The sequence below is a fragment of the Hypanus sabinus genome, chromosome 17 (assembly GCF_030144855.1).
Source record: "Hypanus sabinus isolate sHypSab1 chromosome 17, sHypSab1.hap1, whole genome shotgun sequence".
NCBI classification, from domain to species: Eukaryota; Metazoa; Chordata; class Chondrichthyes; order Myliobatiformes; family Dasyatidae; genus Hypanus; species Hypanus sabinus.
Window position 1 is genome coordinate 84,448,511 of NC_082722.1, and position 19,524 is coordinate 84,468,034.

The window sequence follows — 19,524 nt, forward strand, 5'->3', positions numbered from 1 at the left end:
CGACCTTCAATCCAGGCAACATCCTTGTAAATCTCCCCTGCACCCTTTCTATAGTTTCCACATCTTTCCTGTAGTGAAGTGGCCAGAATTGAGTGCAATACTGACCATTACCTCTCGGCTCTTAAACTCAATCCCATGGTTGATGAAGGTAAATGCTCCGTATGTCTTCTTAACAACAGAGTCAACCTGCATACTCCAAGTTGGGTCTGACCAGGGTCCTATTAGCTGTAACATTACCTCTTGGCTCTTAAACTCATTCGCTACCAAAATGAACCACCTCACACTTAACTGAGTTGAACTCCATCTGCCACTTCTCAGCCCAGTTTTGCATCCTATCGATGTCCCACTGAACCTCTGACAGCCTCCACACTATCCACAACACTCCCAAGCTTTGTGTCATCATCAGGGAATTCTGCACAAGGACTCCCAAGTCCCTTTGCACCTCAGATTTTTAAATTTTCTCTCCAATTAGAAAATAGTCTATGCTTTTATTTCTTCTACTAAAGTGCATGCCCATATACTTCCTAACATCATATTCCATTTGCCACTTCTTTGTCCATTCTCCTAATCTGTGTAATCAAAAATTCCAACAGATTTGTTAGGGAAGATTTTCCCTTGAGGAAACCCTGCTGACTACAGCCTATTTTACCACGTGCCTCCAAGACCACATTCTTAATAATTGACTCCAACATCTTCCCAACCACTGAGGTCAGACTAACTGGCACTTAACTTCTTTGCTTCTGCTTCTCTCCCTTCCTGAAGACTGAAGTAACACTTGCAATTTTCCAGAACCATTCCTAAATCTATGATTATTGAAAGATGATTACTAATGCCTGACCAATTGCTTCAGCCCTCTCTTGCAGAACCCTGGGTTGTACACCATCTGGTTCAGGTGGCTTATCTACCTTCAAACCTTTCAATTTCCTAAAGTCTTTTCCTTAGTGATGGCAACTTCACACATTTCTGCCCCCTGACACTCTCAAAAATCCAGCATACTTTTAGTGTCTTCCATAGTGAAGACTGATGCAAAATACTTATTCAGTTCATCTATATAACCATATAACAATCACAGCACGGAAACAGGCCATCTCGGCCCTCCTAGTCCGTGCAGAACTCTTAATTTCACCTAGTCCCACCTACCCGCACTCAGCCCATAACCCTCCACTCCTTTCCTGTCCATATACCTATCCAATTTTACCTTAAATGACACAACTGAATTGGCCTCTACTACTTTTACAGGAAGCTCATTCCACACAGCGATCACTCTCTGAGTAAAGAAATACCCCCTCGTGTTTCCCTTAAACTTCTGCCCCCTAACTCAAATCATGTCCTCTTGTTTGAATCTCCCCTACTCTCAATGGAAACAGCCTATTCACGTCAACTCTATCTATCCCTCTCAAAATTTTAAATACCTCGATCAAATCCCCCTTAAATACCTCGAACAAATCTCCATTTCCATTTCAATCTACCATTTCCTTGTCTCCCATTACTACCTCTCTTGCATAATTTTCCAGTGGTCCAATATCCATTCTCATCTCCTTTTAACACTTCATGTATCTGAAGAGCCTTTTTAATATCATTGGCTAGCTTACTTTCATATTCCATCTTTTCCTTCTGTATGATCTTTTTTAGTTGCCTTCTCTTATTAGCCACAATGTGTCATCTTGCTTTTAGAATACTTCTTCCACTTTGGGATGTATAATCCTGTTCAAAAGGATCTGGTGCTCTCCTGGCATATAGGTCAAATAAACTCTTGTCTGGCTTCCCAAGAGTTTGTCATCGAAACATCAGTTAAAATCAATAACTGTACCCAGCTGGAAGCCAAAGAAGAGTTTATTCATATATATCCTGTATTTTCCAAATTGCTTCCAGAAATTCCAGGCATTGCTGCTCTGCCATCATCCCTGCCAGTGTTCTTTTCCAATCAATCCTGACCAACTCCTCTCTCATGCTTCTGTGATTCCCTTTGCTCCACCGTAAAGCTGATACATCTGACTTTAGCTTCTTCTGCTCAAATGTCAGGGTGAATTCTATCACATTATGATCACTTGTCCATAAGTGTTCTTGTACCTTAAGCTCTCTAATCAATTCCAGATCATTACACACACCCAATCCAGGAAAGCTAATCTCCTAGTGGGCTCAACAATGAGCTGCTCTTAAAAGCCATCTCGTAGGCACTCTAGAAACTCCCCCTCCTGTAATCCAGCACCAACCTGATTTTCCCAATCTACCTGTATATTGAAATCACCCAAAACTATTGAAACATTGCTCCTTTGGCATGTATTTTCTATCTCCCATTGTAATTTGTTGACCATGTCCATACCAAATGTTTGGGGGTCTGTATATAACTCCCATCAGGGTCATAGAACACAACAAGATCAAAGAGTACAGCACAGGAACAGGCCATATGGCCCACGATGTTGTATCAAACCAGCTAAAAAGCAAATTAAAATCACCCAAACATATATCCCTCCATTTTCCTACATCCATGTGCCTATCCAAATGTCTCTAAAATGCCTCCAATGTATTTGCTTCTACCACCATACCAGGCAGCACATTCCAGGCATCCACAACTATAAACTACATGCCCTCTAAACCAGGCAACATCCTGGTGAACCTCTTCTGCACCATATCCTTCCTATAGTGAGGCGACCAGAACTGTCCAGACTCCAGATGTGGCCTAACCAGAGATTTATAAATTTGCAACATAATCTCCTGACTTTGGAACTCATTGCCTCACTAATAAAGGCAAGCATGCCATGAGCCTTCTTAACCCACTTCTTAAGCCCTCTCAACATGTGTACCCACATTCAAGCAGCTATGAACTTGGATCCCAAGATCCCTTCGCTCAGCAACACTGTTGTTAAGGACCTTGCTCTTGACAGTGTGATGTCTCCTTGCATTTGTCCTACTGAGGTGCAACATTTCACATTTATCTAGTCTTTTTACCCTTGCAGTTCCTTAGCTCTACCCACAACAATTCAACAGCTTCCGACTCTATATGAATGGGCATGTGCAGATTTTCTGTCACTTGCAGGAAGATGTACCTGAGGGAGATTAGTGGGGAAGGATGAATGGACAAGGAAATCACAGAGGGAGCGATTTCTGTGGAGTGGAGAGTGAGGTGGGAGGAGGTAAAGATGTGTTTGGTGGTAAGATCCCATTAGAGATGGTGGAAGTTGTAGAGAATGATATTTTGGATGCAGAGACTCATTGGACAGTAGGTAAGGACAAGAGGAATTCTATCCCTGTTAAGGCAGCGGGAAACTGGGGTGAGCTTGAATATCTGGGAAGTGGAGGAAATGCGGATGAGGCCATTATCAATGATGAAACCCAATTTTTTGAAGAAGGAGGAACACCTCTGATGTCCTGGAAAGGAAAATCACATCCTGGAAACAGATATGGTGAAGACAAAGGAACTGAGAAAAGAGAATAGAATTTTTAGAGGAACCATGGTGGGAAGAGGTATAGTCAAGATAGCTGTGGGAATTGGTAGGTTTATAAAAAATGTTAATCGATAGCTTGTCTCCAGAGATGGAGACAGAGAGATCTCAGGGTGGAGGAGCAATACCTCATATTCCATATGGGAGGCCTCCAACTTCATAGCATGAACATTGATTTCTCCTTCCAGTAACATTTTTTCTTGCCACTTTTTCTATTCCCTACTCTTACCTCTTTTCTTCACCTGTCTATCACCTCTCTTCCTAAAGCCCCTCTCCTTCTCTTTCTCCCATGGTCCACTTCTCCTCTCCTATGAGATTTCTTTCTCTCCAACCCTTTACCTTTCTCACCCACCTTGGTTCACCTATCACCTTCTAGCTTGTCCTCCTCCCCTCCCCCCACCTTTTTATTCTGCCATCTCTCCCTTCCTTTCCAGTCCTGAAGAAAGGTCTCAGCCCAAAACATTGGCTGCTTATTCATTTCCACGGATGCTGTGTGACCGGCTGAGTTCCTCCAGCATTTTGTGTGAACTCTAGACTTACATCATCTGCAGAATCTCTTGTGCTTAAGAAGACATGTGGAATGCTTGCTCCATCCAATGGAAGCAATGAGTACGAGGGTTGGAATGCCAAGGCACAGCTGTTGGCAAGACTGGAATATTGTGTACAGGTCTGGTTGTCATTTTATAGAGAGGGTAAGACAGCCTGTGGCTGAGACTGGGGAGCTTAAAGGAGGGGAGACTGGATAAGCTGGGACATATTTCCCTGGAACAATTGAGAATGAGGGGTAATTTTCCAGAGGTTTATAAATTCACAAGTAGCATTGATAAGTTGGATTGTTACAGACTTTTTCTCAGGTAGGGGAGCCTAAAACTAGAGAGCTTAGATTTAAAGTGAGGGGGAAAAGATTTAAAGGGGGTCTGAGGGGCAACTATTTCTCTCAGCAGATGGTGGGAATATGGAACGAGCTGCCAGAGGAAGAAGTGCAGGCAGGTAAAATAATGCAATTAAAAGACACTTCGGACAGATTCATGGGTAGGAAATGTTTAGAGGGATATGGGCCAAACACAGCAAATAAGACTAACTCAGAAAAATACCCTGGCTAGCCATGGTATTGGGCTGAATGGCCTTCTTCTGCACGGATAACTCTACAATTCTATTATCAGTGCATAGGTTTTGCTCAAATTAGTGAACCCGTTTGGTGGTGATGAACTAAACTAGAGGATCAACAACAGGAAATTATGAACCACAAGTCCCAACACCAAGCTTCTACCACGCTCTCCAATTTCACCTACCACAAGTCCCAACATCAAGCTCTGGCACACTTTCCAATTTCACCTACCACGAGTCCCAACACCAAGCTTCTGACGCGCTCTCCAATTTCTGGGGAGATGTCGTTGGCGAACTGCTGCACTGTAGTCAGAAAGCGTTTCAGTTTGGTGAGTTGTCTGGCTGCACATGTGACAGGCAACTGCTGATTGGTAAGAGAGGCAGAGGTTGAGGTGGCAGGACTGTCTCTGAGCCCTTTGGAGATAGATGGAGCAGTTGGCAAGTGACTGGTCCCATTCATCACTGCTGAGAGAATTGGAGAAAAGTGCAGAGTGAGACCGAATGTGCACATTCATTCACATTACACTTGGAGACTGAGGATATGCCATTGTTAGGCTAATGGGGTCATTCAGTGCCTTTACTGCTGTGAAAAAGTACCATTTACAAAGGCATTGGGATGAGAGCTAGTCCACTCCATCACTGCCGTAGCAGTAACATAATGCAGCAAGCTCCTCAATAAGGGACCACACTTTCAAGGACCATAGCAAACACCTGGTTGCTGTCCAAGTTGCATGCCATCTTGGACAATGACTCCCATCCACTCCATAATGTACTGGTTAGGCACAGGAGTACGTTCAGCCAGAGACTCATTCCACCGAGATGTAACACTGAGTGTCATAGGAAGTCATTCCTGCCTGTGGCCATCAAACTTTACAACTCCTCCCTCAGAGTGTCAGGCACCCTGAGCCAATAGGCTGGTCCTGGACTTATTTCCACTTGGCATGATTAACTTATTATTATTTAATTATTTATGGTTTTATATTGCTATATTTCTACACTATTCTTGGTTGGTGTGACTGTAACGAAACCCAATTTCCCTCGGGATCAATAAAGTGTGTCTGTCTGTCTGTCTGTCTGTGGTGTGCATTGTGAATGGGCCTCTACCAAGACCTCAACACTGGGTGAGTACTCTGCAGATGACTCAGTATTTTGTTCTCCCCCTTGAAGCAATAACCAATCCTCCCCGCAGAAGCTCCACTCTCGAGTTTCCTTTGCAACTTGAAAGTTACCAAGGTACTTGTATGGGTCATGAAAAGATGTGAGAATCTTTTTTAACACCCATTCCCACTAAACCTAGTTCTGCTGCTTGTTCCTGTGTAAGCATACACCACTTCCGTGGCATGGTTTACAGTTGCTATAAACAGCATCACTGCAAAAACTTTCACACACTGAACAGGTGTCTCCCTATTACTGCTCATATTTCAAGCTCAAATTAGCAACATCACTTAGAAACTCCCCACCAGCCCCGGGTGAAAATTGCTTCAGCATAATGCATTTCGTTCCCCATTTCAGCTTTTACCTCCTCACGCCCTGATGATGCTGTTGCTCCAGCCTGCCAACTTCTCCAATCAGACAGCATTCTTTATACTCTCAAATTTCTGTAATCTTCAAGTTATATAACTCCCTTTAAAACTTCCTACTTTAGCTGCTTCCATTGCTCTTTTGTATATGCTGACTGGGCACCACAGCAGTGTAGTTCAACGCCATTACAGCTTGGGCCGTCGGAGTTCAGAGTTCAGTCCCAGCGCCCTCTGTAAGGAGTCTCTATTTAACCTCCCCAAGGAATGCTTGGGTTCTTCCCAGGTGCTCTGGTTTCCTCCTACAGTCCAAAGACATACCAGATAGCATAATTGGCCATTGTAAGTTGTCCCGTGATTAGGTTAGGGTCAAATTAGGGTTGTCAGGGGTTGCTGGGTTGATGTGGTTCATAGGGCCAGAAGGGCCTATTCTGTGCTCTATCGCTAAATAAAATAAAAATAATAATTCCCATCTCAGCCTTGATTCTTTTGCTGATCACCTTCAGTGTGATAATGACCTTCCCGTTACTACAGTCTTTCCTTATCTATTTCATCAAGATATTAAGAATAGCAGCTCAAGTTTTACATTCTCCCAGTTCTGCTATCAATCCAAATCTGACCTCTCTGAGGAAACATTCAACTTTGGTTATTGGCACTTATAAATGAACTGCCAGCAGCACACAGCTCCATTCATCTATCTCCATTGAAGTCAACCACTAGCCAAACCTCACACGTTTATGCCAGAAACCTCTTTCTCACTTCATAAATGCTGCCTGACTTGTTCATTATTTCTGACATATTCCTTGTTTTAAAATTTAGCCATGCTATTTTTCAGGCATCGGGGATAAACCAATTCTTGTTCTTACGCTTGGTATAGAGAGAGCAGTGTAATTATTAAATATTGCAGCCCAGCATGTAGCAATTAGTGTAACACTTTACAATGCCAGCAATCACGGTTCAATTCCCACTGCTCTCTGTAAGTTGCTTGCACGTTCTCCTGTGGCTGCGTGGATCTGTTCCATTTCCTCCCACAGGCCAAAGATAGACAGGTTAGGTGTGGGCAAGCTACGTTGGTGCCAGAAGCATGGCAATACTGGCAGGCTTGCCCCACACATACTCAGACGTATTTCTGACAAATAAAGCTAACTTCTACACCACTGTAGAAATCATCCAGTCAAAATGCAGAATGATGAGAAGCTGACCCAACACCAGCCCTAACAGCCCCTAATAAAAATCTTTAAATCCCATCACCACTAGATTACCCCCCAGACTCTGTCCCTTGTACATACATCTCTATGAATGTGGATTGTAGTTTAACAAGGGTGCGAGAACATGCATGAGATGAGATAAAAAGAAATCTGACTCCAACTCGTTTACTAATCATTGGTAAAACCCTCATATTCCATGGCTCAGGTGAGTGAAGTGTATGTCGAGTCAGAGCCCTTCAGAAGTTGGGAGAGATGATAAAAGAGGCAGAGTTGGGCAAGAATGGTCTTTTGAGACTGCACAGGTGCAGAAAGTGTTGCCGTCAGAGGCCTAGGAGGGAAAGTATAAAAAAGAGCAGTCTCAGGTAAAACCAGTCTTTTCTTGGCAGTTCAGGTGGGCAGTCTACGTATTGGGTCAGAGTCCTGCTTAAGTTGGGAGAGATGATGGAAGGAGCAGATTCGGGTAAGACTGGTCTTTTTGGACTGCGCGGGTATGGAAAGTGTCAGAGTCCTAACCTTTGCTGCAAATAAAAGAAGGGCCAGCTCAAGTGGAGCGGCCATTGTCAGAATGAGCCAGTGATAGAGTGTGAAGACTTTGCTTAACAGGCAAAGGCACAGCGAGGAGGAGACAAGCCTTTTACTTTGTTATTAGTCAGGATGGAATGCTCCTCCTGTCAGACGTGAGTATTGTGGATACCTGACGATTTCCCTAATGACTACATCTGCGGGAAGTGCACTCAACTTCAGTGCCTGACATACCAGGTCAAGGAATTGAAGCTGGAGTTGGATGTACTCAAGATTATAGATGAGACATTTGAAGAGGTGGTCAAGAGTACAGGCATGTAGAGAGTAGATGAGTGACAACCATGAGAGGTTAGGGGATTAATAAGGCAGTGCAGGGTTTCCCTGTGCCCATTCCCATCAGCAACAAGTATAGCTATTTGGATACTGCTGAGGGTGGGGGATGACCAAGCTGGTGGCATTGTGCTGGCTCTGAGCCTCGACAGGAAAGGATAAAGTCAGGCCGTACAGTAGTTATAGGGAACTCGATAGTTAGGGGGACAGAAAGGAGATTTTGTGGCTGTAAAGGAGACACCAGGATGGGGTGTTGCTTCCCTGGTGCTAAGGTCCATGATGTAACAGAGCAGCTGTGGGATATACTCAGGGGGGGCAGTGAAAAGCGAGAGGTTGTGGAGCATATTGGGACCAATAATATGGGCAGAAAGGGGGAAGGGGCCTGGCGCAGTGAGTATTTAGAGTTATGAAAGAGGCTGAAGAGAGCAACCTCCAAGGGTGTAATCCCCAGATTACTCCCTGTGCAACGGCCCAGTCAGGTAGGAATAGGGTGATAGCAAGGATCAAGGACGAATGAGTGACTGCGGAGATGGTGCAAGGAGCAGGGTTTCAAGTTCTTGGAAGATTGGAACCTTTTCTGGGGAAGGGATGACTTGTACAAGAAGGACGGGTTGCACTTGAACTGGAAGGGAACTAATATCCTGGATGGAAGGTTTACTGATGCTACTTGGGAGAGTTTAAACTAGATCTGCAGGGAACTGGGAACCAAAGCCACAGGTCAGTAAGGGAAGGACAGACCAGAAGGTAAATGTCAGGGAAAATATTGAGAAACAAAATCGAAAAAAAACAAGTATGATGGGTCAAATAGTTTGAAGTGTGTATATGTTAATGCTGGGAGTAATATGGATAAGGGTGATGATCTTAGAGCACGGATCAGTACATGGAACTATGATGTTGTAGCCATTACTGAAATTTGATTGAGAGAGGGGCAGGAATGGACAATTAATGTACCAGGTTTCCTAAGTTTTAGAAAAGATAGAGGAGGAGGTAAAGAGGGGGTGGAGTTGCACTATTAATCTGGGACAATCACAGCTGTACTCAGGAGAGACATAATGTTGGCGGGGGGGGGGGGGGGTCAGACACTGAGCCTATTGCAAATGAACACAGGAAAAGGAAGGCTGCAATCATACTGATGGGATTGTACTACAGACCCCCTGATAGCCACTGGGACATTGAGGAACCGATATAGATTCAGATTAAGGAAATGTGTGAAAATAAGATGGTTGCCGTCATGGGGGGTTTCAACTTCCCTAATATAAATTGGGATCTTCTTGGTGTAAGGGATTTAGATGGGGCTGAATTTGCTAAGTGTATCCCGTAAGGTTTCTTAAATCAATATGTGGATGGTTCAACAAGAGGAGGGGCCGGACTGGACCTAGAGTTACGCAAGTTACTAGAGTTACGCAAGTAGCCTAGCCAGACTTTTCAGCAGATGAACACTTAGGAAACAATGACCACAACTCCTTATCTTTCAAAAGAGTTATAGATAAGGATAGGTATGACCCTTGTGGGAGAAATTTAAATTGGAGTAGGACAAATAACAACACCATTAAGCAGGAACTAAGAAGAGTTCATTGGAACACCTGTTTTCTTGCAAGTCCCCATCAGGCACAAGGCCTTAAGACTACAAGACATAGGAGCAGAATTAGGCCAATCAGCCCATCAAAACAGCTCCACCATTCCATCATGGCTAATCCTGGATTCCACTCAGCCCCATGCACCTGCCTTCTCGCCATATCCTTTGATGCCCTGACTGATCAGGAAATGATCAGGCTAAAAAAATTCTTCCTTACCTCTGTTCTAAAAGGTCCCCCTCAATTTTGAGGCTGTGTCCTCCAGTTCTGGATACCCCCACCATAGGAAACATCCTCTCCACATCCACCTTATCTAGTCCTTTCAACATCTGGTAGCTTTCAAAGAGGTCCCATCCCCAACATTCTTGTAAATTCTAGTGAATACAGGCCCAAAGTTGCCAAATGCTCCTCATATGTTAACCCTTTCATCCCAGAATCATCCTCATGAATCTCCTCTGGACTCTCTCCAATGACAACACACCTTTTCTGAGATACGGAGCTCAAAACTGTTGACAATACTTCAAGTGTGACCTGACTAGTGTCTTATAAAGGCTCATTATCTCTTTGCTTTATATTCTATCCCTCTTTACATAAATGCCAACATAACATTTGTCTTCTTTACCACAGACTCAAACTGCAAATTAACTTTCTGGAAGTCTTGCACGAGGACTACAAAGGCCCTCTGCATGTCTGAAGTTTGAACCTTTTCCCCGTTTAGATAATAGTCTGTACAATTGTTCCTTTTACCAAAATAATTATCATACATTTCCCAACACTGTATTCCATCTGCCACTTTTTTGCCCATTCTTCCGATTTGTCTAAGCCTTGCTGCACTACCTACCCCTCCACAGATCTTTGTATCATCCACAAACTTTGACACAAAGCCATCAATTCCATTATCTAAAACATTGACAAACAATGTGAAAAGCAGTGGTCCCAATACTGACCCCAAGGAACACCACTAGTTACTGGCAGCCCTTTTTATTCCCACTCACTGCCTTCTGCCTGTCATGCCGGTATCTTTCCTGTAACACTGTAGGATTTTATCTTGTTAAGCAGCCTCATGTGTGGCACCTTATCAAATGCCTTCTGAAAATCTAAGTAAACAACATCCACTGCTTCTCCTTTGTCCACCTGCTTGTCACTTCCTTGAAGAATTCTAACAAATTTGTCAGGCAAGACTTCTCTTTACAGAAACCATGCTGACTTTGACTTATTTTATCATTAGTCTCCAAGCAACTCAAAACCTCATCGTTAATAATAGACACCAACATTTCCCCAACCACTGAGTTTAGGCTAATTGGCCTGTAATTTCCTTTCTTTTACCTTCCTCCCTTCCTAAATAGTGGAGTGTCATTTGCAATCTTCCAGTCCTCCACGACCATGCCAGAATCAGGATTCTTGAAAGATCATGACCAATATCTCTTCAGCAACCTCTCTCAGGATTCTGGGATGTAGTCCATCTGGTCAAGCTGACTTGTCCACATTAAGACCTTAGAGTTTGCCTAGCACTTTTCCCTTTGTACAGTAATAGCAAAGGCACTTTCTCACAGACTTCTGGCACACTGTTAGTGTCTTCCACAGTGAAGACTGATGCAAGGTACCCATTAAGTTCATCTGCCATTTCTTTGTCCCCATTACTACCTCACCAGCATCAGTTTCCAGTGATCCAATATCAACTTTCACCTCCCATCTACTCTATATAACTGAAAAAACTTTTGGTATCCTGCTTTATATTATTGGCTAGTCTGCATCATATTTCATCTTTTCCCTTTTTATAGCTTTTTTAGTTGCCTTTTGTTGCATTTTAAAAGCTTCCCAATCACCCAACTTCCCACTCACTTTTGCTATCTTTCCTTGCCTTTTATGCAGTCCTTAACTTCCCTTGTCAGCCACAGTTGCCTACCCCTGCCAGTTGAGAACATCTTCCTCTGTGGGACATATCTATCCTGCACCTTGTGAACTATTCCCAGCTATCTCTGCTCTACTGTCAACCCCACCAGTATCCTCCTCCAATGCCCCTGGGCAAGCTCCTCTCTCATGCCTCTGTAATTCCCATTATTTCATTACAATATTGACACATGTGACTTGTGCTTCTTCCTCTCAAACTGCAGTATTAATTCAATCATATTTTAATCACTTCCTCCTAAGGGTTCCTTTACCTTAAGCTTCCTAATAAGATCTGTGTTATTGCACAACACCCAGTCTAAGATAGCCTTTCCCCAAGTAGGCTCAAGCACAAGCTGCTCTAAAAAGCCAAATCATTGGTATTCAACAAATTCCCTCTCTTGTGATCCAACACCTACCTGATTTTCCCAATTTCCTTGCATATTAAAGTCTCCCATTACTTCTGTGTCATCACCCTTATTACATGCCTTTCCCAGCTACCTTTGCAATCTCAACTGCACATCTTGGCTACTATTTGGAGGTCTATATATGATTCCCATAATGTTTTTTTTACCCTTGCAGTCTCTTAACTCCACCCACAAAGATTCAACATTCTCTGACCCTATGTCACCTCTTTCTAAAGATGTAATTCCATCTCTTACCAACACAGCCACACCACTGCCTAGGCCTTCCTATCTGTCCTTTTGATACAAAGTATATCCTTATTTTGAATGCTATGCACATTTAAATACAACACTTTCAGTCCTGCATTCTTCATCCTTTTTAATTTTTCCTCTGTGGTACAATTTAACTCTTTGCTCTGTCTGCATTTGACCCAATCATTGGCCTATCCTTCCTTATATTCATATTACACCCATCATTTACTTGTAAACCTGCTGTCTCATCCTCAGCTCTATCAAATTGGCTCCCATCCCCCTGCCATATTAGTTTAAACCACTCCCAAAAGCTCTAGTAAACCTGCCCGCAAGAATATTGGTCCCCCTCTGATTCAAGTGCCATCTGTCCCTTTTGTACTGGTTCCACCTGCCCCAGGAGATCACAATTATCCAGAAATCTGACTCCCTGACCTCTGCTCCAATTCCTCAGCCACACATTTATCTGCCACCCCATTTGATTCCTAACCTCACTGTCGCATAGTACAGGCAGCAAATCTGGGAATACTAACCTTGAGGTCCTGCTTCTCGGCTCCCTTTCTAATTCCCTGTACTCTGTTTTCAGGACCTCTTCCCTTTTCCTACCTATGTTGTTGATAACAATATGTACCATGACTTCTGGCTGCTCATCGTATTTCCTTTTCATGTCCACAGAATCACCTATCTGTCTCCCTGACGATGCAGTCCTCTATTACTAATGCCCCAGTTCCTTACCCTTCTGAGGCACAGGCCCAGACTCAGTTACGGAGACATGGCCACTACTGCTCCCTCCAGGTAGGTCGTTCCCCCTAATAGTACTCAAAATGGAGTACTCATTGTTGAGGGCATTTAAAGATCAATTGCACCGAGTACAGAAGTATGTTCCTGTGGGAAGGAAAGATGGGATTGGAAAGATTAGACAGCCTTGGATATTCAGAGGGGTGATGAATTTAGTCAAAAAGAAAAAGTATGTAACACTTCAGAAGTCAATGCTGAGTGTATACATACATTAGACCAGTTAGAGGTCAAAGAGGAGAAAAGGCTAAGCTTCCAAAGGAGTATTAGGATGGATAAATCCCCAGGCAGGCCTGATGGAATTTACCCCACGTTATTGAAGGAGGTAAAACATGAGATTGTTGAGCCCTTGACCAGTATCATTGTGTCCTCTCTAGCCACACACAAGGTCCTGAAGGACTGGCGAGTGGTTAATTTTGTACCTCTATTTACAGTGCCTATAAGAAGTATTCATCCCCCTTGTGGTGGTATGACATGTAAGAATTTGATTGGAGAGAGTTCTGAGCATGCTCAGGGATGATAGAAAGATCGAGAAACATGGTATTGTTAGAACATTGTGGTTGTTGTTAAATAAAACTTCTATTTGAGACAGAAGATGATTCTTTATTAATAACCCACTGTACGTGTGAATATAAAGAACACAACACTCCTTGGAAGTTTTCATGTTTTATTGTTTTACAGCATTGACTCACAGTGGATTTAATTTGGCTTTTTTTGACACTGATCAACAGGAAAAGACTCTTGTGTCAAAGTGAAAGTAGATCTCTACAAAGAGATATAAATTAATTACAAAGAACAAACTTAAAATAATTGATTGCATAATCATTCACCCCCTTCAAAGTCAGTATTTAGTAGATGCACCTTTGGCAGCAATTACAGCTTTGAGTCTGTGTGGATAGGTCTCGATCAGCATTGCACAACTGGACACTACAATTTTTCCACATTCTTCTTTATAAAACTGCTTGAGCTCTGTCAGACAGCATGGGGATCATGAGTGAACAGACCTTTTCAAGTCCAGCCACAAATTTTCAATTGGATTGAGGTCTGGACTCTGACTTGGTCATGCCAGGACATTAACTTTGTTGTTTTAAGCCATTCCTGTGTAGCTTTGGCTTTATGCTTGAGGTAATTTCTTGCTAGAAAACAAGTCTGCTCCCAAGTCACGGTTCTCTTGCAGATTGCATCAGGTTTTCCTCCAGGATTTCCCTGTATTTTGCTGCATCCATTTTACCCTCTACCTTCACAAGCCTTCCAGGGTCTGCAGTGAAGCATCCCCACAGCATGATGCAGCCATCACCGTGCTTCATGGTAGGAATGGTGTATTTTTGATGATGTGCGGTGTTTGGCTTACACCAATCATAGTGTTTAATCAAAAAGCTCAATTTTGGTTTCATCAGACTAGAGAACCTCTTTCAGTTGATTTCCATAAGATAGAGGAACCAAATTAGACCATTCAGCCCATTCCTTCTGGCAAACTCTAGCTGAAATTTCATGTGAGATTTTTCAACAGTGGCTTTCTCTTTGCCACTCGCCCATTAAAACTGAGACTGGTGAAACACCTAGGCAACAGTTGTATGCACAATCTCTCCCATCTCAATAACTGAAGCTTGTAACTTCTCCAAAGTTGTCATATGTCTCTTGGTGGCCTCCCTCACTAGACCCCTTCTTGCACCGTCACTCAGTTTTTGAGGATGGCCTGCTCTAGGCAGATTTACACCTGTGCCGTATTCTTTCCATTTCTTGATGATTGACTAAACTGTACGCCAAGGGATATTCAGTGACTTGGAAATTCTATTGAATCCATCTCCTATCTTGTGCTGTTCAATAAACTTTTCACAGAGTTACTAGGAGTGTTCTTTTGTCTTCATGGTATAGTTTTTGCCAGGATAGTGACTCACCAGCAGTTGGACCTTCCTGGTACAGGTGTGTTTTTACTATAATCAGGTGAAACACCTTGACTGAACACAGTGATCTCCATTTAATTAATTATGTGACTTCTTAAACCAATTGGCTACACCAATGATGATTTGGTTTGTTGTATTAAAGGGGGTGAATACTTATGCAATCAATTATTTTGTGTTTTATGTTGGTAATTTATTTAGATCACTTTGTAGAGATGGGTTTTCACTTTGACATGTAAGAGTCTTTTTCAGTTGATCAGTGCCTAAAAAGTCAAATTAAATCCACTGTGATTCAATGTTGTTAAGCAATAAAACATGAAAAAATTCTGGGGGGAAGGGTGGGGTAAATACTTTTTATAGGCACTGTAAGAAAGGAACAGGGGAAAATCCTGAGAGATATAGATTGTCGAGTCTCACTAGTTGTGGGGAAATTGATAAAGAAAATTCTTAGGGATAGGATACCTGAGCATTTGGAAACCCATGGCCTGATTATGGAAAGCCAGCAAGGCTTTGGGCTTTACCAACGATTGAGTTTTTTGACAAGGCAACGAAAGAGACTGATGAGGGTAGGGCAGTGGGTGTTATCTACATGGATTTTAGTAAGGCTTTTGACAAAGTCCCTTATGGGAAGCTAATCCAGAAGATTAAAATGCATAGGATCTGCAGTGAATTGGCTGTTTGGATTCAGAACTGGTTTGCACATAGAAGAAAGAGGGTAGTGTTTGAAGGGAATTATTAAAGCTGGATGCTTATAATTAGTGGAGTTCGACAGGGATCTGTGCTGGGACCTCTGCTGTTTGGTATGTATATAAATGACCCAGATGAACATTTTGACGGGTGGTTTAGCGGAGCTGAAGATAGTGTGGAAGACTGGCAAAGAATACAGCACAACATAGATCAGTTGCAGATATGGACTGAGAAATGGCAGATGGAGTTTAACAGAGATAAATGTGAGCAGTTGCACCTTGGTAGGGCAAATTCAAGGAGACAATGCACTGTTGAGAGTAGGATCTTTAACAGTGTTGCTGAGCAGAGAGAGCTTGGGATCCAAGTTCATAGTTCCTTGAAAGTAGCTACACAGATCGATAAGGTGGTTAAAAAAAGCTTATAAAATGCTTGCTTTTATTAGTCGAGGAATTCAGTTCAAAAGTCAGGAGCTTATGTTGCAATTTTATAAAACTCTGGTTAGGCCACATCTGGAGTATTGTGTACAGTTCGGGTCACCGTTAGGAAGGATGTTGAGGCTTTGGAGAGAGTGCAGAAGAGGTTTACCAGGAAGCTGCCTGGTTTAGAGGCATGTGCTGTCATGAGAGGCTGGATAAACTTCTCTGGAATTCCGAAGGCTGAGGAGAGATCTGATAGAGGTTTACAAGATTATTATTTTTTTAGCGTACTGTTATGAAGGATGAACAACTCTGATGGGCAGAAAGGTACAGAGTTGCCCATATTTTCCCACCCTCCCCCCAGGAGAATCACAAACTGTTACTGTTACCACACTGCTAATGAGAGAGAAAGAGAGACAAAGGGAAAAACATACTGGGACTGGAACATTTGCTTCAGATAAGGGAGAGATAACACCGGGAGAGAGAGACTTGTTGTTCCACCATATTATGACTCCTGAAAGACTTATGGCTCCAGAGAGGGCTGTTTACTTGGTACCATTCTGTTCATTAAAATTCCTCAGTGGACAGCTGGAGTGGGCTGGTTTGATGGACTAAGCCATTCAAAACTGATTGACACCTGAGACCCCGTGAGTAGGGATAAAAGTGAGGTCTGGGGAGACACCCCTCAGCCGCACCAGGAGACACACTAGTGAGCACTGCTTAAGTGTTGGAACCCACGAGAAGGTGTGGGGCATCGGAGACTGAACGAAGGATCGGTCAGTTTTAACTCACAGTGTTTATAGCGAGGCCGGTGGGGGCTTGTGTGTGTGTCCACCCTTGCCTGGGTGACGAGTCCACCATAGAAGAAGTCTAGCTAAAGGCGAGAGGGGTCATACCTGAATGGCCACAACAACACATCGACGGATCAAGAACATAAAAGAAGGTTTGACTGACTGTAGCTGTCACTGTTTGCTCGCACCCTCTCTCTCTCTCTCCCTCCAACAGTTACAACAAAAGAACCAACAACTACCTCAGCCTACATGAACTGAACTGAAATTTATACTTTCCCATGATAATTCATTATCCCCTAGACAATGATAGAGCTTGTTTATTATTGATTATTATTATACCCACACTTTTAGGTTTAGTATTGCTAATGTGTATTATCTGTATATTTGCATTGTTGATATGATTTGTATATTTTACTAATAAACACTGTTTTGAAAATAGTACCAGACTCCAATGTCTTCTATCTTTGCTGGTAAGATACCCAGTTACGAGGTACGTAACAAATTGGGGGCTCATCTGGGATTTGATTACCAAATTTGGGGGGGGGGGTGAATTGGGCTATAAGTCCATTATTTGATCTGGTTGTGTGGGTAACCAGATGGGAAACCAGCAAAGATGTATACAGACAAATTTTTAGAAAGCCCGACTTTGAAGGTGTTAGAGGATGCCACAAAGACGGTCTTGGTGGATATTGCGAAATGATTAAATCTCACAGAAGTGAAGTCGTCAATGAAAAAGTGGGAGATACAAAGGGCCATAGCCCAGTATTAAATGGACAAAGATGTGTTTTCGGCTGGGGTATTGGATCTGTTCCCTGAAAAGAAACCAGTTGTTGGGGTGGTTCAGTTAGAGATGGAAAGATTAAGGTTGGACACGGAACAGAAGAAAAGGGAGTATGAGTTCCAGCTAAAGGAGTTAGAGGTGAAAAGGGCGCAGGAAAGAGCTGCATGGGAGAAGGAAAAAGCTGAAAGGGAGATGGAGGAAAGGGAAAAGGCGAGAGATAGGCAGCATGTGCTGGACATGGAGAGGTTAAAGCAACAGGGAAAAGACCAAGGGGAAGGCTCAAGAGAGGAGAAGTTTAATGTTAGTAGGCAGTTTAGGTTAGTACCTCCATTCGAGGAGACGGATGTTGATAGTTACTTCTTGCATTTTGAAAAGGTGGCAGTGAATCAGAAGTGGCCCAGAGATCAGTGGGTGGCGTTGTTACAAAGTGCATTAAAAGGGAAGCTTCAACAGGCATATGCGGCATTGTCTGAGGGAGAGTCTGAGGATTATGAGGAAGTAAAGCAGGCTATTCTTCAGGCCTACAAGTTGGTACCAGAGGCATATAGACAAAAGTTCAGAGATTTAAAGAAACTGTGAATCAGACGTATGCAGAGTTTGCCTATGAAAAGGGTGTGCTCTTGGATTGTTGGTGTGGTGCAGAAAAGGTGGAGGAGGATTTCCATCGTTTCAGAGAGTTAATTCTGTTTGAGGAATTTAAAGGTTGTGTTTCGGATAATATCAGGATGTATCTGAACAAGAAGACGAATAAGTCTATATTGGAATTTGCCAGGTTCGCAGATGAATATGCCCTAACCCACAAGACAAAGTTTTCCTCAAATAAGAGTTACCAGAAAGGCAGTAGGGACGGTAAAGAAAGTCCACCGGCTGAGGTAGAGAATAAGCCGGGAGTTAGTGGTAAAGGTAAGGAGGATAAGCAGGCTGACAGGAAGGTTCCTGGCTTGACCTGTTATAATTGTGGAAAGGTTGGTCATATTGCATCTAAGAGCTTTGCTCCGAAGAAGGAGACAGGAAAGGGGAAAACAGCAGTCCCTACAGTGTGTATTGAGTCGATCAGCAAATCGACGAGGAAGGCAAAGGTAGATAGAGTACCAGAGGGGCGTGAGAAATTTATTTCAGAAGGGACAGTGTCTGTGAAAGAAGGAGAGTCCCCAGTTCCAGTGAGAATCTGGAGAGATACTGGGGCTGATCAGTCATTGATCCTAAGTAAGGTGCTAGATTTTGGTCCTGAAACTGGAGAGGTGGTATTGAGAGGTATAGGAAAAGGGACAGAAGCTGTGCCTTTGCATGGGATCATTTTAAAATGTGACCTGGTATCTGGACCAGTCGAAGTAGGGGTGCGGTCAGAATTACCGAGAGACGGCGTGGACGTCCTTCTTGGTAATGATTTAGCAGGTGGTGACGTGTGAAACTGACAAGCAAGCCTGTGAGTGCTGAGGACCCGCCCCTGGACTCTAAGATCTATCCCGCATGCGCAATCACTCACAGCATGTCGAGAAAGGCGGCTGAGAAAGAAGACAGTTTAAATGAGTCCAGTGTTGATTTGGCTGAGACGTTTTTACCGACCCTGTACCAAAAGGGGTTAGGGGATGGTAAAGCAGAGAATAGTGAGGTGAAAGAGAATAAAGGAGAGGAGGTAGACCTACCCTTAGCAAGAAAAGAATTTATAAAGGAGCAAGGATGTGACGAGGAGCTTGTGGTATTGACAGAGTCAGTTCTTTCTGAGACAGAAATGGATAAAGAACCAGAGGGCTACTACCTGAAGGACGGAGTATTGGTGAGGAAGTGGAGGCCGACCACAGTGCCAGTCGATGATTACTGGGCGGTAGAACATCAGGTGGTAGTACCAAAGGCGTATCGGGGTGAAATTTTGAACTTAGCTCACAAGGGACCTCTAGGTGGACATTTGGGA

At 43.2% G+C, this 19,524-nt stretch overlaps 1 protein-coding gene across 5 annotated transcripts in view; it reads right to left on the reverse strand.

Moving 5' to 3' along the window:
- Positions 1-19,524, reverse strand: part of cbfa2t3 (CBFA2/RUNX1 partner transcriptional co-repressor 3) — a 163,262-nt gene that overhangs the window by 79,141 nt on the left and 64,597 nt on the right. For 3 of the 5 annotated variants that reach the window (XM_059993379.1, XM_059993380.1, XM_059993377.1), the window contains one exon: positions 4,783-5,015. In XM_059993379.1, the coding sequence (XP_059849362.1) occupies positions 4,783-5,015 (233 nt within the window). The remainder of the gene's footprint in view (positions 1-4,782; positions 5,016-19,524) is intronic. The other 2 variants (XM_059993382.1, XM_059993378.1) reach the window with 1 other exon arrangement.